Genomic DNA, 26,748 nt, shown 5'->3' on the forward strand with positions numbered 1-26,748 from the left:
TATATATATATATATAATATACAGTATACATTGAAACGACATAATATAATATGAATTTTATCTTATGTGAGAAAAAATACGTTATCCACTCACGAAAGAAACTCATATAGGATGGTTATATAAGAGATGGCTGGTGCAAGGAATGACGAAGCTATCTCATATAACAAATTGAAATGACGAGTATATGCGATCAAAAGTCTTCGCATTTTTGAATTCAAATAATTTCGACCATTCAGATTATAAAAACGCACTAGTAGTGTTCGAAGTTTTTTCGCTGACCATTTTATGAATTTATTGGTAACGCTTTTTGTTGTTTGGGATTAAAAATAAATTAATAAACCAAACGATCGCAGGAATTTTTGTCTCCAGGGTTTCACTCTTCCAATCGAATTTTTTCTTAAAATGTCTGCATACAACTTTTTTGTGCAACAATAAATATACACTAATTTATGTATAATGTAAATACGATCGATTTTGATTAACTCAAAATTGATGGGCAAGTAAAAAATTCAAATTATCCAAAATTAAAAATAAAAATACAGTATATATATATATATATATATATATATATAATTATAATTATATATTATGAAACTAGTTGGTACTTTTGGCGGTCAAAAGAAAAAATTGAATTTGAACTATATTGTAAAATATATTTGCTAATATAGGCTGATAGTAGTATTAGGTCGATATCGAAATAATATCTAACATAATTTAACCATTAATTTTACATATCAATACTATATCATGTTCACTATCACCATAATACACCATTATAATAAAATTATCATTTAGTATAATGTTGTCCAAAATTCAAATCGGACATCAATACACGTCGTAAAAATTACGCGTATAGCACGATAAATAATATGACGTTGCTAACCATTCAATATAAGTCAAAACACGATATTAGAATTCAATAGGCACACTGAAGATATTAGGGCCACGATAATAGTTTTATATATGAACAGCAGATGTAATATTCTAATAAATTTCGGTTAAAAATAAACAATAATAATGTTAATAATAAAATATTTATTACTTCTACTGTATCATATATCTTTGAAATGTATGAAAAAAAAAAAATGTCTATATTTCGTGTGGCGTACTACAATAGTAAAAACACCTCGAAAACGAACGATGTCGCATTTTCCCGGAACATTCTACCTTCCTCACTACTTTCGAAATACAAAAAAAAAAAAAAAATTTAAAAAAAAAAAACAAGATAAATTCAATTAAATAAAAAAAAATAAAAAATCGTCCGACACGACGCGCTTTGTGACGGGGGTCGTGGACCACGATCTCAAAACAAAAAAAAAAAGTAAAAACACACACACACACACACACGCACACTTCGGGTCCCTCAAAATGACGGCGTCGTTACAGTTTTATTATTTCGCCGGCGCCGCCGCCGCCGCCGATTTCGCTCGGCCCCACGGCGCGAGCGACAGACCCGGTCTCGGCGCAGTGCGCTCTCGGGCCGCGCGAGTCACGCTCGTTTTCATACTCGTCCCGGTGCGAGCGGAGCACCATCGCGCGCGTTCGGGCGGCGGCGGCGGTTTCGCGCCTTTAACTCGCACGCGGCGGCCTGTACGCGGTCGCGGGGTCTCACGGACTGGTCTCGCGCGAGTCATGACGCGCGCCGGCGGCGGTGGTTCGGTGTCCACGGCCGAGTAGTAGTCATAGCTCGCCAACGACAGAGTTTTTACTTCGGTGTCCACTCGTGTGTGTGTGTGTGTGTGTGTGTGTGTGTGCGTGTACAATCGAGTGCGACGATTTCGTTTACGCGCGGCGGTGGTGACTCTGCTGCAGCTGCGGCGGTGACGGAAGCGTAGGCGGCGGCGACGGAAACGACCAAAAATATCGTATAACATATAAGCACGTGTGTATATATATATATACGTATGTGTGTGTGCGCGCGCGTGTGAGTACATTATAAATAATAATTGTGATATAGTAATATTATTATATATATATATGTATATACGGTACGCAGATAAGTCATCTCGGATACTGCTGCGGGGGAGTTCCTTCGCAATAATAATAATTAATGTGAAAAATATTTAATTTTATCGGCATTTAATATTCGTATTATAGCTAAACGCGTAGACCGATTTGAACATTTTTTTTACTTGTCAATTTAGCTATATTATTTAGATGCGCCGGCGAATGCAAGCCAAATCGCTCACGTGCTGATGTCGTCTGGCAGACGGAGTTACCTTTTTGTCTTTAAGAATCGGCTAAATTCGGTCTTAAAATATCGTATTTTTTCTTTTATGATTTCTTTTTTTAATTTTTCATTTGCGGATTAAAATATAATTTGCCTCGATGTGACACTGTGGTTTTTCCCCATCAATATTTTCTCATTGGTACTCGATTTACTTTTTCGAAACAAAAAGGGGATTATTACGATTTAGTGAACCTATTTATTTGTGAATTAAATTTGAAATGAAAAAATAAATAGTTAATTTTTAATTTTACCTTTTTTTTTTAAATTTTTAAATTTTTACGACATATCCGACATGGCATAAGTGGATATTTATAGATATTGAATTCATTCCTATTAATATATTAGAAATTTTAAATAATAATTATTTTAATTCTAAAATGTTTATTCCTACCGGTTCCGGTATAAAGAAGATTATAACGTTATATATATGTATTGTAGGGAAGCGAGTATGTGCGAGGATAAACTCGACAAGACCACGAGTGGCGATAATGATATAATAATATGTATGTCGATCAAAATATATTTTATCGCAAATATTTTATTTTATTTTGATCGTTTAGCCGTTTTGCGTTTTATGAATTCGCATCACTATCTGTAAAGTCAGATAAAACGTGTAACAGTCGATCGCTACGACTAAATATTATTATGACCTACAAATACGTGTAGAATTCACAATTATTTGATACTTTTCAGTCACTTACTTCTATTCGAAAAAAATGTATATTTTTCAGACTGCTTTTCCTTTTTTTTTTTTTTTTTTTAATATATAAAAACATATTATACCGGTGTATCATTATAATACTTTCGTGTTAATTTTGTTGATTGATTTAACATATTATAGCTGATTTATTATATTACAGTAAATAATTGTTTATATTGTGGAGGTAGTTGTTTTATAATTAATAAATTAAAAATATTATTACTGTCGTTAAAAAATATCATGCCGACGTGTCAGATAAAATATCACGGAAAACGATTTTTACGAACAATAATGCACCTCTTTATCGTGCGTGAATTGTAATGTTATTTACCTCATGCCAAAAATATAACAAACACCGTTAAACGGTTTAATTCATAGCAAACAATAAACATTTTTATTAGACGCAATGAGAAAATAGGTATAAACCAATATTTGTATCGTAGTATAAAACGCTCGATAAATGTGTTGTTAAAATATTGGAATTACATTTTGATCGACACCGTAATATTATTACTACGATTAGAAAATAGAACAGTATAACAATATTTTTGAATTTATATTTAAAGTCTCATTAATTAGAAAATATAATATTACAAATCTCAGTCAGTTGCTTATCGAAATTGTATTCAAATATAATATATTTGCTTAATAATAACATCCATTACCATTCAGTATTTAACATATATAAAATAAATAAATGTTTACCATAAAATAATTTATATTATTTATAATAAACAAAAACTAAGTACTACTATTATTCTTAAATTTGAATCAACAAGTCTTTAAATCATTATGACGTTAAAGACGCTGTATGGAAAAGGCATTATTTAAAATTTATTTTGATGACTATATTAGCTACTAAATATTAGCATACTAAATAGCTTACTTAAAATCAATTTTTAATTTGAATTTGCATTTCAAAAATGTATTCAACATTTTGCTTATTACGTAATAATATATATACGAGTATATAAAACCATAACCATAAACTGTATAATTTTAATTTAAAATAGAGACAAACAACTATAAGTATTTTCGTTTTTCACCTAAAATGTATATTTCATTTTTAAGTGTAATATTTGTGTTCAAGTATCACAAAGGTTTTTCTTAAGTTTATAGGTAGTATGAATTCTGATTGTTCAAATGTAAGATAGTCCTAATAAATGCTCAAAATCTATTGAGAAAAAATACATCAAAAGTGCTAAAATCAAACTTGGGAATTTGGAGTTTTATTTTGAAAGACGTTTTAAATGCGATTCAAGGTTTATTAATAAATTAAACAAATTACATTTGAAATAACCCGAAACTAAAAAAAACTGCTTTATACAAGATTGGTCGTTACTCAGTTAGAGTTGAGATGCAAATTTAATGTATTTCAAAAAACCGTTAAATAGATGGGAGGTAAAGTTTAATAGGGTTATTTTTTGCTAGCTTCAAGATTATCAAAATCTTGGTAAGGTTTACACAGTTAAAAGCTGGCATTATGAATCGTCCGCAATTCATTTTTTTTAATGTTTAGTCTTTTAAACGTAATTAACATTTATATTTAAATATATGCATAGATATATGGTATAGGTATAAATAAGCTGTACTTTAATAAAAATGTTAAAAACGTGATAGATATATATATATGTATTGAGGTTGTGTGTTATACTTTTTTTTTAAATATAAAGACGATACCCACGGTGTACTCGGTCACGTGCACATTTTCTCACAAGTATTATACTTATCGTCTATCCCGCATACTCAGTTTTGTAAATTAAATAAATAATTTAAAACTATTACAATATTCAGTGTTTAATACGAGTTTAATTGCATATTGTTATAAGTGCACATAAGCGTTTTAACTTTTAAGGAGTATTTAGGTACATTAATTTATTATTGTATTATTATTTAACATTGTATTAATATATTTATTTTATGAAGTATATAATTGACAATAAACGAAAGAAATTAAAATATATACAAAATAAATATTCTTTTTAAAGAGTGAAAAACGTTAAACATGTTGTATGCAAAACATGTATCACAATATAATATACATTTGTCATTTTATAAGAAGCTGATTTTAACATATAATATCTCTTTTTGAAAAATATCCATTCTATTAAATATATATTCAAAGATTGGTAGGGTACCTATTTTTTTTTAACCCAATTGTATTATAGTATTGTATATAATAGTATTATATTGTATTAAAATATAATGAAACCACAACATTTTTTTGTTCTATAACTTATAGTAATCAAAATGTGTATTAATTTCAACCTAAAAAAGAAATACATTTACATATCCAATTTTTTGATAATATTTTAGAGGACACTTGCAGTATCTTTTCGGTTTCAATACCGATTTACTATATCTAATAATTCAATTTCAATTTTTATATGATTCAAAATGCTACATAGAAAATATAAAGTACATTACATTTATTGAAGTTTAAAATTGAATGTAATTCAGAAAAAAATCACAATAGGATAAAATACCCAGAGAGTCACTCACTATATAGTGTATTTCGATTGTTCCTAGTCTTTCGTTTAGTCATAAAAAATTGTTTATATTTATCTTTCATATTTTTTAATTATTGTTAGAAAAACTTATGAAGAACTTTAAATTTAATTTTGAAAAAATCGTTATAATATCTATAAAGAAAAATCCAATACCAAATTAGACACTTGTTATTCTATATTTAAAAATTTAATTTCATCAATATTTGAACTTTAAACTCTCATAAAAAATAAATTTGCAAGTATATGGTTCTAACGGTTATTATCAAATTTCAAACGTTGATTTAATAAAATATTTTTGATGGTTGAAATTGCTGTAAAATCTTTCAATTAACTTTTCAAGCTTATAATATTAAAAAAATAAAAAACGTGTCAACATAAATCAAAAAAATTATCCAAAACGTTGGATAAACGGACATGTATAAATGTCAATAAATAGCACAAATAAACTCAAAATACTTTGAAAATTATGATTAAAGATAAAATAATATAAATATTTGATGAACATTTCAAGCATTTATGGTTGTTTATTTTTATTTACGAAAAAAATCTATTTTGTCAAAAATCGCTACAGAGTATAAGTATATTTCTGTAATACGTAATTTTTTTCACGTTTTTCCTATTTATTTTGAAAGTTACAGGATATATTTTTACTTTTGATCTCCCGGGGTATTACTTAAATATTTTCCTCCGATAAGCTACTACCTATAATATTAAAGTAATTTTTTCTGGTAGAAAAAGTGTCTACAGATATAAAAAAAAATTCACTCAGATTTTAAATGTGTTAAAATGATAAATAGATAGCAAACTATATGTATAAATTGAAATCTTAAGTCAATATAAAAAAAAATCACATATTTTTTTTTTACATAAACTTAAATAAGAAAATTAACAAAGAAGTTTTATAGTATGTTCTTGTATAAGTATATACATACAATTCTTTTAATTTTTACATTTAAAAAACATATATTATTTAACATATTATATGTTACTAGATTTTGTATTTATTTATTTTAACTTTTTTTTTTATTTTAGTATCAAGTTAATTAAGTTAGTTATTTAATTAAAGCAAAAGATGTTTAAAAATCCTTAAGTTTATTTACAAGAAATAATCACTATTCTTGTTATTTCCTATACCAACATCCAACCTACACCACGAATGTATTTTAAATAAATTATAGTATTTAATAATTAATGAAATCTTAAATATTTTATTTTATAATACTCAACAAAGTTTCCGGAAAAACAAATAATTTACCAAAGATAACCCCTTTTGTTAACTGATGTACCGTTAAATTAATTTAGCTTATTACATAAAGTTGAGTACAGAAATAATCAAATAACTTTTTTAATCTTAAAATCTATGAATGTCTGTTGTATTTATTATGGCGTTTTTACTTTTTGTTTGTTTTATTGGAAGAAAGTGCACTGCTATAATTTATAATTGGGTAGTCTCGAATGCTTTAGGTACGCTACGTTAAAAAATGTTACAAATTTTATCGAAGTTGTATAAACTTTTCTTAATCTTAAATATAATCCATTTTTAACACTTAAAAATAGTTTATGAAATACAGTTGAACATTTTGCAAGCAGAGCTTCTAATTTTTAAAGAGTTTCTAAATTAAATCTTTAGTGTACACTTATGTATAACAATTTTAAAAAGTTCTATGTGTAAAGATAAATAATTTTAACGAAACATCTATGTATAACTAAAAAAATATTTTCATACATTTTGAAAACTTTAATATTACTAGTTAGTATCTTTACCACTTTCAATCATTGTGTTATCTCGAACTTTGTTAAGGCCCATGATTTTGAATTTTTACGGTTGTGATCAAGTTCCTAATGATGAAAATCTAAAAACGTCCAATAATATTCATACATTATTAAACATAATATAATGCTCACATACAATATGAATGTTATTACAATTTATTAAACATTTCATTAGTGTTTTTTTTTTTATTGTTATTAAATTAATTAATTATTTTGATACAAATGCGTGCATTGATTTCAAACGGACGGAATTGGTTGAGTCACACTGTTTCGTTACACTTTGAAGTTTTATCATAATACACATATCAATCACTCAAGCACGCAGGACCGATTACTTCGACCATCCCTCAACTCCCTTACCATTTGAAAGGGAAATACGCCCCATCATAGAGGTTATATTGTGTAATCGTTGCTTGGCGGGTGAGATGAGGTGATATTTTTTTTAGGCTTCACTATGTCTATAGGTAATATGACATGGAGTTAAAAATAGTCAGTTATATAGTTTAATACACTTATACTTATTTACAGTAGATATAAGACAGAAATAAAATATTACCTGTCATTTTTATCATCATTTTGACAGGACAATGTTTCTAGGAAACATGATCAAAACATGGTCTTAAAATACTTTTGGGATAGTAAACACAGATTTGTAGTGCGTATCTATAAACTTGCAATATTAATGTTTCTTTTATAATAAAAAAAAAGTAGATTAGGGCAAGTGTATTTAAATGTTTTGAAAAAATATATTTGAATAAGCTGATATTGATCTCCAGAGTACGACTTACGGAAAGATGATCAACATTTTTTTGAAACGGTTGCTTCTCGTATAATATAACTACGTATTTTTATTCTGTTCTTAGTTTTCCTCCCAAAAAAAACTAGAAAATTCCTAAATAATGATCACTTCATGGTACAATAGTGTTCAATTTAAAATATATAGAGGTATTTTGTAAAACTTTTCGAGCTATTTTAGTGTCCATAAAAGCTTCAGATATAAACCTTAAAAAAGTACAAATCGGTTTAAAACCAAACAAACTGATGTATCGCTGCACTCGAAATCTATAAAACGTGATAGTTTTTATTGTTCTGCAGATTCGATTATTATACAAATAAGAGTTGTGTCTCCGAAAGAGAAAATTGTCGGTTATTTCTTGAACATGAACCACTTGACGAGAACGTGACACATAATACATATAATTTATCTCATTTCTCATCCATAATATTATTCGATATGTTTTATTTTTATTTTTTATATTCTAGATAAATAAGTATTCAAACACTTCAATGCGCAGTAATTTATTGTTCGTTATTATTATTGTACAGTATTATACGAGCGCGATATATTCGTAATGACGATGTGTTAGAGTAAAAGAATGACGATTCATTCGTTAATGTATTCGTTAACAAAAACGGTGAGGCGCTGGACGATTTCGATTGTCGGTTAACTAGGCTACATCGCAAAAAAATCGAAATAAAGGTGTACCATAAATATTGCTCTAATGCCTTTTATTTTTGTCTATAAAAAAATAAGATAACTTTATATTTGTTTTGTCAGAGGTTTTTTTTATATGTTTTACATTCTGTATAGTTTATAGTAGTATAGGGAAAAAACAAAAAATCATCACAATTCCGATCGTATTTGAACAAATGTGTGAAATATTTTAAAGATAGTGTAGAAACATATACACGCACATGCACACGCGCACATACGCAGAAACACAATAATATAAAAAATTACAGTTATACGTCAATCGTTATCATTTTTCACGTCATAACCGTTTAAATATATGTGCAGGAGACTGTTCGGTTTTGATATTTTTGTGGCTTTATGATATTTTTTATGAATCATATTATAAAATACGAATCATATAAGTAATGCAACTAATCTAGAATTCTAACCTAACACAATTTATTTTAATATATTTACAAATAATATTATATTCTTAAGTAAAATAATACTTTTTTTTTTGTTTTTTAATATTCCAGCCATTCTTTTTAATACAATGGACCACGATGTTTAATTTTCTTAAATTTTCCACAATAAATTATAATTTGAATTTATAAGAAAGTCAAAAAGTGATTCTAGCATTATAATTTAATGGTTCAAATAATTATTTGTTCAAAATTAGTATTTATTGGTTATATTGCATTTATAATTAATAATTATTTTTTATTGAGGTATATTAATTTTTATAATTGTTCACGTTTAAAATCGGGGAATTCAGCAATTTCGTAATGTACAATACTTATTTGAATTGAATAAAATTAATTATAAAATGAACAATATAGATTCATCAATTATAAAGTATTGATTTATCTGATTAAGATTTGTTAAAGAAACAGTCCTTATCGTTATCAGTCTTTACTAATAATTTTTAGGGATAATGAAAAGTCAAAAAAATCACATGATATAATATTATTACTATACGTATAAATTCTTAAGTGAGTGAACTTTTGCCTTTAGAGGATTAACTAAGTAGTTGCAAAATACTTAAAATACTTTTGATGTCAGTGTCAGTTGTGAGTTTTCCACATCCCCATTTAATAAATAAAAACAATTCTGAGACGGTACTACTACTTATACATCACCTCATCAGAGCGTCTTTGAGAAGACTCAAATAATTAATTGGAACAAAAATAAAATTATTTAAAATTCTTAGATTTATCAATAATATTTATTTTTAGAATTTCATTATGACATTACCTTTTAAAGTTTCCAATATTAAAGTATAATTAATATTTTATCGTAGAAATAATTCTAGTGTTTATTGTTTATACATTTAGAGTTTTGATATTTCAAACAAAATCATTTTATCGAACGTTTAATTATTATTGTTTTCTCGGAATACGTAGTATTTTACGATCGGTTAAAAATCCTAGTATTTATAATCAATGATATTACATAGTGAAAATTCATACAATCTCAAACATTTATTATAATATACAACATACAAAAATAAATATATGTTGATTTTATGCTCATTTAATTATTTTTAATTTAACAATCTGATTCTGTCTCTCCTGCTTTAAACAAATAAATAAATATTAGTTTGTATATTTACTTTTTAAACTCTTCTGAAGTGTAATAATTACTGATTTATACCTTTCAAATGATTCATACGAATTTATAAAGAGAAAATTGCGTATTATTTATGTTGATAACATTAAAAATCCAAATCAAATAAAAATAATTATTTATGCATTTTTTATTAAATACAATCTATTTTGGATCTTCATTAATTAAAACATTCTTTATTACTTTTCTACGAATCTAATGTTAAAATACGGAAAGCGCCTAGCTTGTTCTTCTTTGCTGATTGTTATATTGTTAAATAGCACTGAATTTCCTATCTACAATTTTTTTATCTAAATCATTTCCAGTCACTGATGCACGTTTTTATAATAGTAGCAAGTCCACACACACACCGGATTTAGTGTCTTTTTTCCTTGTTCTTGTCCTTCCGTGTCAGTTCCGAGCCGGAAACGTTTCCTTCATAAATGACCCCGTAATCACCCGATACGTCATGCGCGACCTTCATTGTTCTTTCCGTATAATAACCTACCCGTTGGCAGTTTACTCACCGGAATAACATTTCTGTACGCTCGTTTTCAACCCTACCTTCTCGCCCCCATCAAAGCGCTTACTTTACGCGCTCATATTGTCAGGGAGTTTGCGTATTTTTTGAAGATATTTGAATAAACATGATTTATAGTTTCTTGCGAGATGTTATTCAACAGACTAAACGGTACATTTTGTTACAACCCTCGCTCTGTCTGATTTAAGATTCAGATTACCGTGTCATTAAAATACATGAGTGACAGTTAAAGGAACATGATACCGTTAGCAGTAACGTTAGAGTATATCATTTTTGGCACATAGGTTTTTTTGTTTCATTTTAATTTTTTTTTTACAAAATGTTCACAAAACCATAAAAAACTTTCAAAGTATGCTAAAATAGCTCGTGTTTATTATTATTATTTTTTTTTTTTTTGAGTCAATAAAATTTGTAATTTACCCCAAACCTCCTGGATTAAGTAATAATAATGTGGGTTATCGGACTATATATATATGTACTACTTTGTTTGCACATCGTCATATAATTAAGGTCTAATTACGGTTTTAAATGTTTTAATACCCTAAAAATGTATTCCTCGTCATAGAACTTAGGTACAACCTGCAGTGACATATACAAGCATTTCCAGAGGTTAGGGTTATATTTAATATATATATATATATGTGTGTGTATCTGTGTGTGTTTTTTGATGAATAGTTTCAGATTTTTAAGGAGTGAAAAAAACCAAGTGAGCTAAAAAATATTTTACGTGAGCGTTACTGGGTACAACGTTGTTTAGGAACACGTTTTCAATATTAACAGTTATATCATTTTTTTGAACAGGAATTTAATATACAAAAATTGATAGCATTAATATTGTGTATAATAATATAATTATAATATTATAATTAATATAGAAATATAGTATATACTTTAATTTTATATTTGATATGTTTAGTTCTATATGATCAGTATACATTTTTGTACTAGATATAATTTATCATGTTTTATGTTAGTTTTCTAGTTTTAGATATTAATGTTTAATATGTTTATGTTTTTCTACCCTCTGCCTATATACTTATTGTGCCTAATGGGTATAGATTGTATATTTTAAATAAAGAAAAAAAAAAAAAAAAAGATATAATTTATAGTAACTTTCAATATTTTGAAATCGACGCCAAGATGTATTACAATTTTAGTTGAATAACTCTACACATTTTATTAATTTAAATAAATAATTTGTGTAGAAATAAAATGCCAAAATCAGCTTTTATCTATGCATCACTGAAATAACCTTAAAATAAACGTAAAAATATTATTATTTAATTTAATTTTTTGAGATGGTTTTCTTAAAAAAAATATAGTATTCAGATGAAGGGTAAATATGTCGACGAAAAATAAAATAGAGACGAATGTACGGTATGCCTTGTGCAGTTATTTGTGTCTATGATGACAAATGCACCGATCTATAATAAATGACCTAAATAAACAAAAACACGAATCTACAAATCCAAAATAATAATAATAATAACAATGGCATGAACTAAGTCAAAATTCAAACCTTACTTAACCTAGTTTGTTTTCTTGCAATGACTCACTGCAACAGTAGGTACCTTGGCGTTCGTAGTAAACAATGCATTATTCAAACACAAACAACAACCACTGACTATGCAATGAATGATATTTATTATAAAATTAATGTTATAGGTATTAAATCAAGACGAGTCAGTTTATGAGTAGAGATGAAATAGGTAATCATAAGTATAATAAAACTAATACAAATATATTAGGTCACGTCGATATGGTGTAAATTTGTTTTGAACGATTCCCAAAATAAGTACTAATCAAGTGGTTTATAACTCAAGAGTACTAAATAATCTAATATTTTAAATTTTCTGATCAAACGGAATAATCCGTGAACAGTTTTAAAAGCCGGAATATTGCATTGTGTGTTTCAGTGACGATTTCCCGCTGCTGGAATAGCGAATATCTGTAAATCGAAGAGCAGCTAACGATTTCTAACGCGACGCCGAGAGACGACGAATAGAGACAACTATGAACTGGACGACAATGGTCGCGTTGGTAAACGGCACGGCCGACGACTACGAGGACCCGACGGGCACGGAGAAGACGGTCGCTTGCCGATCGACTTTCGGCGACCGGTTCCCGCTGTCGGCGGTGTTGATGGTGTTCTGCATGGTGACCGTGTTCGGTAACTGTCTGGTCATCATCGCCGTGGTCCGGGAGCGGTACCTGCACACGGCTACCAACTACTTCATCACGTCGCTGGCGTTCGCCGACTTCCTGGTCGGGCTGGTGGTGATGCCGGTGAGCGCCGTGCAGGAGGTGCTCGACCACTACTGGACGTTCGGCATAAACGCGTGCGACGTCTGGCGGTCGCTGGACGTGCTGTTCAGCACGGCGTCCATACTGAACCTTTGCGTGATATCGCTGGACCGGTACTGGGCCATCACCGACCCGTTCACGTACCCGACGAAAATGAGCCGGAAACGGGCGTACCGGCTGATCGCCGCCGTGTGGGTGTGCAGCGGCGTCATCAGCTTCCCGGCCATCATATGGTGGCGGCTGGTCCGCACCGAGCCCGTTCCCAGCAACACGTGCCCGTTCACCAACAGCACCGGTTACCTGATATTCTCGTCCACCATATCGTTTTACGTGCCGCTGCTCGTCATGGTGTTCACGTACTACAAGATTTACACGGCGGCCGTCACGCAGACCCGGTGCCAGCGGCTGGGCACCAAAGTGCTGTCGTCCACCCCGTCGTCGGGCGGCGGTTCCGGTGGCGGAAGCGGCGGCGGCGGCGGTGGCGGTTCCGGTGGCGGAGGCGGAGGAGCCGGCGGCGGTCGGATGGAGCTCACGCTGCGAATACACCGGGGCGGCGGCACGACCACGTCGGCGTCGGCCGCGCACGGCGGCGGTAGCGGAGGCTACACGCGAGCCCACCAGCTGCAGAAAAACTTCTCGCTGAGCCGGAAGCTGAGCAAGCTGTCCCGCGAGAAGAAGGCGGCCAAGACGCTGGGCATCGTCATGGGCGTGTTCATCGTCTGCTGGCTGCCGTTCTTCGTCGTCAACCTGCTGTCCGGGTTCTGCGACGAGAGCTGCGTGTTCAAGGACCAACTGCTATCGTCCGTGGTCGCCTGGCTCGGGTGGATCAACAGCGGCATGAACCCCGTGATCTATGCCTGTTGGAGCAGAGACTTTCGCAGGTAAGCCGCCGTTGCATGTCAGACGATAAATCGTTATTTATTAGACGCGCACTGTTGCAAAATCGTTCGTACTATTGTGTTGTTTACACTGGAATAGGTCATATAATATAATATGTATATAATAGGTATCGTCTGCAATATAGGTAGATTTTAATATTATTATAGAGGTCCAGATGCTGCAGACGTGCGTTTTTTTCCCCTCGAGGCTAGACAAATATTAAAATTTGAAATGATGGAAATAATATGATTGACGATTTACTTGACAAAAAGTACGTTAGCCAGGACGTTTCCGAGCCACTGATATTTGAGCTGCTGTGTCGACGGCTGGTCGTTTCGTATTATACATTTATTTTTGTAAAGGGTCACGTTGTATTAAGAGAAAAATAAAACAATGTTTTTCGTACAAAAGTTATAAATACAAAATATTCAGTTTAAATGGAAAAGTAGTCTGATTCTTGACGTTAATTTCGGTGCTACTCAAGATACTTTAAATTGTATTTTTTACAAGAGTCTAAAATTATTAAAACGAATAACCGCTTAAAATATATATAAAATACGTTTATGAAATGAAAAAGTTATTTCAATGTTTATGAAAGTTATAAAATAACAAATTTACATACTAATTTATTTTAAATGAATAATTTATACCACCGATAAAATTCAACAAATCGGGGAACTCTCTTTGTTGTATAATATTTTGTTTTGAATGTACTTCGTCATTGAGTAGATCACTTTATTGGATGTTAAATATGAATTCGAAATATTGTATTGTGTTATGGTAGATAGTACTAAAACAATAATTCGAATTTAATAGGGGCATTTTGAAATACAACTGTTTTTTTTTTTTTATAACTTATAATATTCTTTACCGATCACAATATATTTGTGTAAGTACATGTACGAGTATGTCTAGAGATTCATTTAGAACTAAGTGACATTGGATGCAAATAACTAGTTTAGTTTTAAATCAAACATTAATAACAGAATCATAAAAATTCTCTAACTCGAGTATGAAACTATTTTTATAAATATTATGTCCCTATTTTAAAAATAATCTTATTTTATCGTGACTAATAATTTTAAATTATTTAAATATACTCAATAACTTAAATCATTGGTTAATGTTGACATATGTTTGGTGAGAACTAGTATACAAAAATACTTGATTTAATCTTATAATTATTGTTAATTTACATGAAACTAGAATAGTGAAGTATTTTTACGAGTCGATGGTTAAACGTATGAAATAATTATGACCACTAAAAGTTAATGACCGCACTAATTTGCTTCGCGGAACTTCTTATGGGGGTTATACAATACAATTATTCAACTAAATAAAAAAAATATATTTTAAGTAAAAATACTCATATATTTTCCTAGCAAATATTGTACTCGAGTAGTAATAATAAAAAAAAATAATGTATTTATGTATAATTTTTCTTGTAATAATTTATTATTGATCTAAGACGTATAAATAATGATTTTAAGCCTATTTTAAATATTTTTATATTTTTTTTTTTATAAAAAATCCAGGAAATATGCTCGAATTTTCATTTTGAAAACCAAATCGATGCATAATACAAAAAAAATAGCTTAATATTTATAATAAAATGTGTTTAAGTTAACTTAGTTTAATTAAATAACAAATTATTACTTAATAATACTAATAATTTTTTAATTTTATAAATGTCCACCATCGAGGTTTTGATGGTGTGCGCCCAATTCACGTGCGTATAATATAATATTATGCCGTAATTATTATTATTGTTATTATTATTATTACAATAATGCAAGAGCTTCAGTTCATGAGAATCGTGCGTAGAACCAGACAGCTGCAATCTCATTAGTCATCTCCCGCCTCCACGCGCTTGCCCGCTTTACTCGTCGTTCACTGTTAGCCAGTATATTATGATATTATTATTACTACGTGTTTCCTGTAAAATTGGCTATCGCTGTCCACCACTCGGTGGTTGTACAAAATTCGCCAGGCGACAATTATTATAATAATATAATGGCATAGCTTACCCGCATTTGATCAACATCCCTGTCAGACATTCATGAAGAATATAAAAAAAAAATAGAGAACACGAGCTTAGCTTAAATTGTATGTACCTAAATTGTCTATACTGAATTCGGTGGCTTGGCTCTAATCGTATTTAGGGTTTTTTGAAAAGGGTTAAAAGCAGAGGTCGGAATCCGTTGAATAGAAAAAATAATAATTATCTTATCTATTATAATTAGTGTTAAGGGGTGAGATTAGTATTAAGCTAGGAAAATTACATTTACCGAATAAATCCATGAGCCAATCAATACACCACTGATTTTAATACAGTAGAAACCGTTTATAATGACACCGGTTGTAATGACATAATAAGTGGAGAATCAAATTTGGTCAATACTGAAATACCAAAAAATTGGCTCGAAAAAGTATGGCCTAAACCGGTTATTATGACCTATTTTTCTTGGTCCTTTGAACGTCATTATAAACGATTTCTACTGTAGATATAAGCATAACGTAATTAATAATATTATAACATTATACGTAGTAGATATTATTACATAATTATTACATTTTTATCATCATAATCTAAACAGGATTTTGTTGTATAAAATTGAATGATAATTCTGTATGCCATGTACAACAAACATTAACAATAAATTATTAAAGGTACCTAATAGGTACTACCTATGTATAATATTTAAAATACGCTTCTATATATTGTAGATTAGACATTATAACCGTGTTCAACAATTTAAATATCTTGAATTTGTGACACGAATTTACGATCAAGTAATTCCCCATTGATGAATTCCAAATATTCATTGTATTATGTTATTTAATTCATAAGTTGACGTTCAGATCTACTCAAAGTTGTTCATAGTTTCACTTACATATACATGAGTATGGAAGTTTCTATAAACATGACTTAACTATAGATAATTTTTATTCAGCTATATTACCTATACTAAAATTCCTGATCTATCAAAACTATTAACAATCAATGTCATTAAACTAAAATATTTTGAAAAAAGTGTTTTTTTTACATAACAAAATTAAATTAAATTATTATAAAATTCTTGATTTTTTTTACATTGTATTTTCTATTACAATTAAAATATGATATTTTTTAATGGAGTACTATGATATTCAAGATTATTAGTACTAAGTATAATAATTGGTATACTTCTGCTTGATATTATAAGATGTTAACACAGTATTCAATTACTTATTAAAATATTATAATGGTACAAGTACAATTCATTTTTAATATACAACAGTTCATAAAATTATTATTTTTATAATGACATATAATTGAATTGCTTTTTATGAAAGTATTTTATACTTAGAAAATATTTTTCTATTTATTTAGCAAGTAGGTATGAATTATTTTATAATATTGTGTGATTGACCTAATTATTTAAAATTTCAAGATTAATTTTATTGCTTTTAGATTTTGAGCGAAGAAATAAATGTATTCATTTTATAATGATGTGTGTTTTTATATTTGTGTCTGGGTACACGATATGTAGTCGATAAAATGTTTTGATTTTAAACCTTAAGGGTGATTTTGGATAGAAAATTGGATCTAGTTTGTATTTTAAAAAGGTAAAAATTAAAATTTCCTAATTTTGAAATAAAATTGATTTTGTTTTTTCGGTGTAACTTAAAAACGAATAACCCTAATTACTTAAAATGTTCACCAAATGACTATATTATTATTTTATATTTACTATAAATTGTTCAAAATATTTTGACTCTTTTTAAAATATTTATAAACATAACAAATGTTCAAGTTTATAGTTTTTTTTTGCAATAAATCATAAAACTTTGACGATATTTTTATAAAAATCGCAAAAAAAATTACAAACTATTTTGTAGTAAAAATTCATAAAAAAATTTTTATTTAAGTTTTGAAAATTGATTACAAGAATAAATAGTTCATACTAAAACTATACAATTTGAAAAATATACTTAAAATAAAATAGGTCAAATATGAATGAAAATATATATTAAAACGATAAATAACAATATTAAAAATGATCAATTATCATGTTATAAATAAACATAAAAAAAAGATAATTCGTAGTAATTTAAAACTTACGTATATAACGTACATTTTATTATTATGAATTTTCTTACACGCGATGACGATTGATTTATTTTAAGATATTATCTATTTATATTATGGACCAACTTTTACTATTTTACGGTATTTGCAGAAAGATGTTATTAAATTTTGAATTATATAAATTTATATTATATGATATAATTAATACAATATAATATATACCTATATTATTATTATAACAACTGAATACTAATAATATAATAAACGCAATATTTTAGGTAAAAGTTATATCGGCCTACTGTAATACTAAAAGTAAATTAATAAATTAATTTAGTAGCTTTATATATCAAAAAACTATTTTGAAATATAGGTACTAAGTGATTTAGGCTGACACTCTGACAGACCGTCTCCGCTCAGAATCATTTTTCGTATATACAATGATACATTATTGAACTCAAATTTAATATACCCGCAGTAGTGTAGTACCCACTTGTCCACCCACCGTAGTACCTTACAGTAGAACAGTACTCACTTGCTCATATTTTTTTATTTATAAATATATTATAATTTTATAACTTTAATAAATTAAACCATTAAAAAAATAATAATAAAATATTAGGAATAGTAAAAATATTTATAAATCTGGTGAAATAGAAGTTTGCTTTTGTATATTTAAATTTAATTTTAAATGATTATTACACTATTCGATAACAATAATAATAATAATAATAATTAATAATATGAACTTAAGTTGTATACTCAACTTATATTTTTATAAATTAATTAAATTGTTATTGACTTATTGTTTTGTTGCATTTTATAGGTTTTATAATTATTATTGGAAAAAAAATAACAATTGTAGTGTGTATAATTTACACATTTGTATTCATATTATTCTGAAGCAGAATGTTATTAGAAAATGATCAATAATCAAAATAACAATTTTGTCGGTTTTATTTATAAGAACTTATTTTTATTTACAAATGTATATAAGACTCATAATAATGTTCTACTGTATAATAGGTATTTCTAGGGATATTTTATAATTAATTTATATCATTAATATTAATTTATTTTTATATAAATAAACTAGCTATATATAATTTTGTCAAAAATGTTGTACATTAAATATATTTTATTATTATTACATTATGTAATCATAATAATATAATATTGTTATTAACTTAAATAAATACCGTTCAAAAACTAGTGTTATGTAAGTATTCCCTTTTTTTTCCGTATTTCTTGTTTTATTCCCCAATTATTTTTAAAGTAACTGTGAATTTTTTTCTTTTGATCTCTCAAAGTTACTATTAGATACAACTTGCCACCAAAAAAAAAAAAAAATCTTCAACAAGGAAGATTAAAGCATTTTTACTTTGATACAAACTGTGTGATGACATTGTAAAAAAAAAAATCACAGCAGACATAATTTTAAAACCAAGTTATTAATCACTTTGTTAAAAATCTAAACGAATAACAAACCTTTTAAGAAAAATAAATCTTCGTGAAAAAATAATTTTTTTACAGTTTAATAAAAATAAATAATTATACCTAGCTAATTTTAAGCAAATGTTAACTATTCATTTTGTATGTAAGTTTAAGTACAGTTTTGGTAAATACAACGACTATAAAAAATATCTTAATATTTATCATTATAATAAAGTATATACATTATACAATATACAAATATCAATAATATTAATTAATATTTCTATAATGTAATTTTATGGTCAATTACGAAAATTAAAAAAAAACCCAATACCTGTGAACAATGTTATTTTTTTCGTTTTAATAAGCCAAACCATGTCTTAAGTCCATTAAAACTGCTGTTAAACTTTCACTTTTTGTTTTATTTAATAACTTTTTTTTTTTATAAATAATTAATTTGATAATGAAAATTTAAATAGAAAGGTAACTGATATAAATTATCACTATTATAAATTGTAATTAAATAGATTTAAGTGGTGTTGAATTTAAATTAATTAATGTTATTATATTTTTTTCTAATTCGGTGATAATACTTAAACGGAAAACTAAATTTTAGACCATTAGAAAATACAAAAAAAGATATTGAGTTGAAAATTGTATTTTCTTATTATTCTATAATAATAATATTCTGTGGTTACTTTTAAGACATAAAAGTGAAGAAAATAGAAACCATAAAAGGTTAGGCGTAACTCTATCAATCGATAACAATTCTGTTGAATATTTTAAGTTTATTTAAGTACTCTATTCCAAAAAAAAAAAAAAAAACATTATAGCATATTGAAAAAGTGTGGTTATAAATAATTTTATTTGTTTTAAATTTCTCATTTAATTTGACGATTTATCAATTAATAATAATATAACTATATAGTATATACTGGATACCACTACATACTTCGCAAAGATAAGTGAATTTTGAGAAGAGCACTATATCCCACTGATTATGTGGTCTAGATTTATTTATTATGTTAAACATAACCACATACAAGTGGATTCACTAATTTTTTGAATTAATAATTGTCATTTAATTTTATTATATGGTAATAGGAGGTTTAAATTTGTTTTCAATATATTTCTGAATATTTATCATATTAATTTGAGAACTGAATAATTTTACATTATTTGAAAGCATAAAGGAAAATAGTTAACATGTAAAAAAATAGCTCTGAAAAGTGAAATAAAAAAAAAACACATTTATTTTAACTACACAATATTGTATATTATTTGATTTTAATACATATAACAATTTCGTGAACAGTATAGTAAGTTAAAAAGTTTTATTATTTTTGAAAAGTATAAACAGTAATAGGTAATAGTTGCGTTCAAAAATAGAAATCTTTTATTTTTTTTAGTAAAGAAAACAACTTCCCAACAGGAAACTTAAAATTGAGTGATTCACTAGATGTAATTTGGATTCTCTTGCTTTTATCACTTTTGTCAAAATAAAAACTTCTTCATGTTCCGAACTAAATAAAAACTAATTTACTTACTACCTAACATAACAACTGTAAATAATAAAAACCATAATACTAATAAATACCTATATTTTTCACAAACGTCTATACAATATAAATAATATGATGTTCAACTATCGTCTCCATATTATGTTAATGTGACGCATCATTTATTCACACACTAAGTACATCATCGCATTAGCGACAATAAGAGTAATGTTAACACTTTATACCAATACCTATTGCTATAATCCGTTAAAACCACAATCAGTTGAAAGACAAGTGAAATGGGAATATATTTCACTTAAGGATCATATAATAGTATAATACAGGTCCGTGTAACATGATCGGAAAATAGTTTTATGTAATGTCTGTTATAGATCATATTATTATGTTTAAAAATTGTATTGTGTTAAGCTTCTAATGAATTTTTCTATATAATATATTTAGATCTTCTTGAGTACCTACTTATTTTATTCTAAGTGTGTAGTGCTATAAATATTTTTTTGACGCTACGTGGGTACATAACAAAAGAAAAAAATATCATTATTTAACTAAGAAAACATAAAATAGTTCATATTTCAACATATTAAATGGTTATTTAAAATTGACACAGTTAAATAACAAACCAACACGCAATATTTTGTTTCTATTTATGTAAAAATTGTACTGTTTTGAGAACGTAATTTGTTAGATAAATGTATTTATTACGTTTCTATTTACAATTTATAAAATAAGATAATATTTTATAAGTAATGTTTCTTTCTTGAATATTGATAGTGTTGGTTACATTTTATTTTATTAGTTAACTTGAATGAAGTTTTGATTTATGCATACAAATTAATTTCATTACAAGGCGATGTACAATATACATGGTTGAATATGAAAAGAACTATGAAATTATAATAGGCTATTTTTAAATTTATTCTGGTTACACCCATACCGGATTTGAATGTGCTACAGTAGTATAAACAATCTGAAATATAATAGCTGATAGCTAAGTAAGTTAGTTTTAATAGAATAATGACACGAATGGCGATGAATAATATATCGTGTTATAACATGTTATACGGTCTCATTTGGAGAACATTCAGAGTCAGAGAGTATAGGTACATATGTGCAGAAGTTGTAATATGGGGAGTGTAGGGTTGTGCAACGACAAACTATATCCATGTACGGTATGCTGTGGTTTCGGGTAGTAGATAATCGCTAAATTCAAGTTTACGTCAAAGGTTTTTTATTTTATCAAACAAAACCGTTGTAACCAAACAACTCCCATGGGTTGTAAATAGTGTATTAATTCCTGTCTTGCAATGAACTTTTGATACGTATTCCCGTGTTCGTATAGACGAGGCGATACGATGCTTACACTATGAATTGGATCATAGTAACTGATCTGGAACGAATACATTATTTATAGATACACCGTACACCATGTTAAATATTTTCTTTTAATATAAAATGCACATCACAATCCATAGTCACATAAATCAAGAAAAATTATTTATGAGAAATTTTCATTTAAACTGCAGAAATAACATGCAAAACTCTTTGAAATAGAAATAATAATAATAACAATATATAGTATAATAGTATATTATAATGGTACACACGAAACACAATTTCCTCAAATTTAATTCCATAAATTATTTGCACAATCGTTTTTATACCTACATTTTAGAGAAATATCTTTAAATGTTCACTATTTATGCTTAGATATATACTGTAAAATTGTACTGCTGAATAATTTTGCATTATTTTCATCAGCTGAAAAATATTTCTAAGATATGATTTGCACATTTATACCTATCTAAATTTATTTTTATGTTAAAAATGGTCTGTATGTATACATTTAAACTATATAATTAATTACAAAAAAAAAAATGCATAACGATCAATAGCCTAGGCTCTAGGTGAAATAACTATTTAAATGTCACGATATTTTCAACTTGTTCTTTTAGATTTTTGACTATGAAAATTATACAATTAGGGTACAATTGGTAGAATTTCCACATTTTTTAGTTAGGAAACTGTTAAATATAATAGTATTTAATAAATTGTATCTGGTCTATACGTTAAATAGATACGTTCTACACGATTTGAGCAGTTTATCGTGACATAAGATATTAATCCGATATTTAGTTATATTTATAGTAGGTAATTATCTTTTTTTTTCAAGTAATAAAATAGCAATAAGTCATCTCAGAACCATAATACAATACATAATATAATTTATACCTACAATCTTATTAGTTCAATGTTTAACAATATAATTTTATATCTCGTATATCATATTCACCAAATTTTACTTTATTGAACAAATTGTGTAGTTATAATAAATCATATCCAATTTCCAATTATATGTTACTTAAATCAGTTATAAGCTCAAAACATTTATAAACTAAAATATATTACCAATTATACGAAATTTATTTGACAGGTAACATATCGTTATTAATTATTATGTTTTCAATATTTCTGAACGTAATTTCAAGTTTAAACATCTAATCGTATAGTTTTTTCTTCATTATAGAAGTTCTTAATTCCTATCTAAACAACAATTATAGGAATGGGTTAGCTGTTATTATCTATAAGTTTATATTATTGAATCTATGGTTAAACAAGGTATTTTTTAAGTCAGTATCGTGGTATTAATGATGAATGATTTTTTTATTAATAACATAGGTGTATATTGATAAACTGTATGACTAGGCTAGTATAAGGTGTTGCATGGCAACCTTAATATTACTTTATGACAGCGCGCTGGATTTAATCAAATGAGTTTTAAATAAAATAAATGTGTTCGTACAATGGCCATGCCATATATATGTAGGTATCCGGTAAGCTTGTATTATGTGTTTAATGAATAATTAGGTAATAGTAAGCAAATTTTTTGTTGGCATAATAATATCAACTTTATTATTATTTTTATTTATTAGGTTTTTATAAAAACTATTCAGCTCGACAATTACAGAATATAATAATAAAATTAGGTAATTATTACAGCTCAACAGTAAACTTTATTAATTATAAAAATCAATTGAAAATTATCTGAGTTTAAATGAGTAATTCAAAATAGTATCGAAAGATAAAATTTATGTTCTTTGACAAAAATCTTTAATTTATTAATATAATTACAGGTAAAGTCACAATTAAATATCACGAGTTTTAATATTACGAACAATTTGGTTCTGATAAATTACATTACAGCAATCAAAAAGGCTTTTTCAATTAGTGCTGTGTTGTTTATACTTTATACATATTTTTAAAATACTGCAGAAAATCTGAAATAACTCTTCAATTCATTAACATGGAGTTTGCAATTTTTTCCCGCCCTCGAAACTTTTGCACAGAAAAAAAAGGTCGACAGGCTTTTTTGTTGTACACGACCTTATAAGGATTTGGCCCACGGCATTTTTATTTTCGCCTCATCCGTTATACACTTAATATCATTTATCATTATACTCCATGTTCGAGGATCAGCGGGGGAGACAGGATGGAAGGATCTGCTAACGACAAATGGAAAACTGAGCAGCAAATGAGTCTTTGAAGACTAGCTGAAAAAAAACCCACGCTTTACCTACCCGTACCTTAAACAAACTGTGAGATAATGGTTAACACCGTTTCAACCCGAGAACACTGTGGAACGATATATTTTGATAATTATTATGCATATGACAATGTCAAGTACTGAATTGAAGCAAATACTAATATCATCAAAGTTTGATGATCAAACAAAAAATAATAAATATTCTCATACCGGAAATCACGTGGAAAGTATTAATTTAAATCTATACATAGTAAATACTGAAGTACACAATTCAGTGCGAAAATACAATATATTAGATTACTGTTGGTTTATAATTTATGAAATTGTATTTATATTTTTCCAAAAATCTATTTAGATATTAAACAAACATTTTTGATATCGACTTGTGCTAGTGGAATACAAAACAATTTACAAATAGCCAACTATAATTAAAACCACTCACAAAGAAAGTAGGAATTTTAAAATTTAAAGTACAATTTAAAAATGTTTTCATAAAAAAAAAAAGTTTGTACTACAAAGTAGGCTACAGGAGCATGTTTATAAAATGATCTAAATAATAGAAAATATATAATTATTATTTTGGTGTACAGAAAAATTCCAAAAGCCATAATTTGAATAATTTAATTATTGCTTGAAGAATCATAATCATCATACAAATATTAAAGTTACTCTTATTATTATCTTCTTACATAAATCCTTTAAATATTATATTGAATTATAATTAATATGTTTATTCACGTATACACGTAGTTCGTTTTCGAATTGTCTGATTACAGCAGTATATTTTGTTGACTTTTCAAATTAACAACAAAAACTTTTTTTATTTTTACAAAAAAAATATGTACATCAGTTTTCATTGATTTAAATATACAAAATGCGATAAGCAATAAGCGTAATGGCGAGATTCTAGTAACCTTGATTTATGCTAAACATTTTTAATAAATAATGTATCTATAATTTGATTATGTATATATAAAAAAACAAGCAAATAAAACACTAAAAAGTCTATGATACCTTGTTTACTTATAAGTTATAATCATATGCACTATGTAATTTACTCATAGTTAATACAACTTACATTTTTTTGAACCTAAATGGGTTTAAAAAATGTATTTTGCTAAAATTATTAAGTTAATTTAAAACTTTTACAGGCGATTTATTTGTTATTGATATATTATTAAGATTTTATAATATAAAATTAATTTTATATTAATTCAATGTCCTGTAATAAATACGATAGTTCTCATTTATATCTACTTAATAATAGGATGTGGAAGAATAAAGACGATTTTATTTTATCGTACCTAATGCGTTGTAAAGTCATAGAATATATTTTTTTAAATATCTTAAAATAATATTTAGTGTTACATAGGTACAGGTAGAGTTAATAATGTTGTGTTATATATATATTTTTTTTTATTAAAAATAATAATTGAAAAATATCATTTTTTATAATTTAAAAAATGTGTGTTTAATGTTTATAAAAACAGCTACATCACTTATTTTGAACCTAACATAATATTATAAGTTAATCAATTTAAATTATTTGAATAATAAATTGCATACAGATAGTTTTAAACAACAAGATAAAAAGTCAGGAGAGCAATTCTGAAAGTTGGGCATTAATTTAATTTAACTGCAGGCGCACGTCAGAATTTAGTTTTGTAGAAACTGTAGTATTTTGGGTATAGGCTACTTGGATGTCAGAGTTTGTTGTTTTTAAACATTTAAAAACAATTAATCATGTTATTTAAAAAATGATTTTGACCATTTGGTGAGATTGATGAAATTATTTTTAAGTATCTTTTTGATTTTGACTAACATGAATTACCGTCTATACCTAAATTTCAATTGATAGGTAACCATACAAAATTTTAACTACTATTACCTACTTCAAAGTTATGGTTATTATTCTGTAAAGTATTTCACTAAACAACTATATATTTTAAGTAATAAATCAATTATAAAAATATAATTATTCTGTTAAAATATATAATAAATTATAACTTTATGTTGTATAGCTATTGAACAAACAACTATTTTAATAAAATATTCACTTATTTTGTTTAAGCTCACTATCATTACTACGCGTGTCTTGTATACAACAGAACGCTAAACATTGCTAAACATCATGATTTGACACTTTTCTTTAAATTGTATGATATTGAATAATTGATAGTTATATGCGA

The 26,748-nt window shown here is 27.3% G+C and overlaps 1 protein-coding gene across 2 annotated transcripts in view; it reads left to right on the forward strand.

The window, feature by feature from the left end:
* The first annotated feature begins 1,458 nt into the window (after window positions 1-1,458).
* LOC132930491 (dopamine receptor 2) overlaps window positions 1,459-26,748 on the forward strand; it is a 129,255-nt gene continuing 103,965 nt past the window's right edge. Inside the window, exons 1-2 of one of the 2 annotated variants that reach the window (XM_060996401.1) lie at window positions 1,459-1,924; window positions 12,729-13,997. In XM_060996401.1, the coding sequence (XP_060852384.1) occupies window positions 12,826-13,997 (1,172 nt within the window). In that variant the 5' untranslated portion in view covers window positions 1,459-1,924; window positions 12,729-12,825. The remainder of the gene's footprint in view (window positions 1,925-12,728; window positions 13,998-26,748) is intronic. The other variant, XM_060996402.1, reaches the window with a different exon arrangement.

Source organism: Rhopalosiphum padi, chromosome 4 (assembly GCF_020882245.1).
Source record: "Rhopalosiphum padi isolate XX-2018 chromosome 4, ASM2088224v1, whole genome shotgun sequence".
NCBI classification, from domain to species: Eukaryota; Metazoa; Arthropoda; class Insecta; order Hemiptera; family Aphididae; genus Rhopalosiphum; species Rhopalosiphum padi.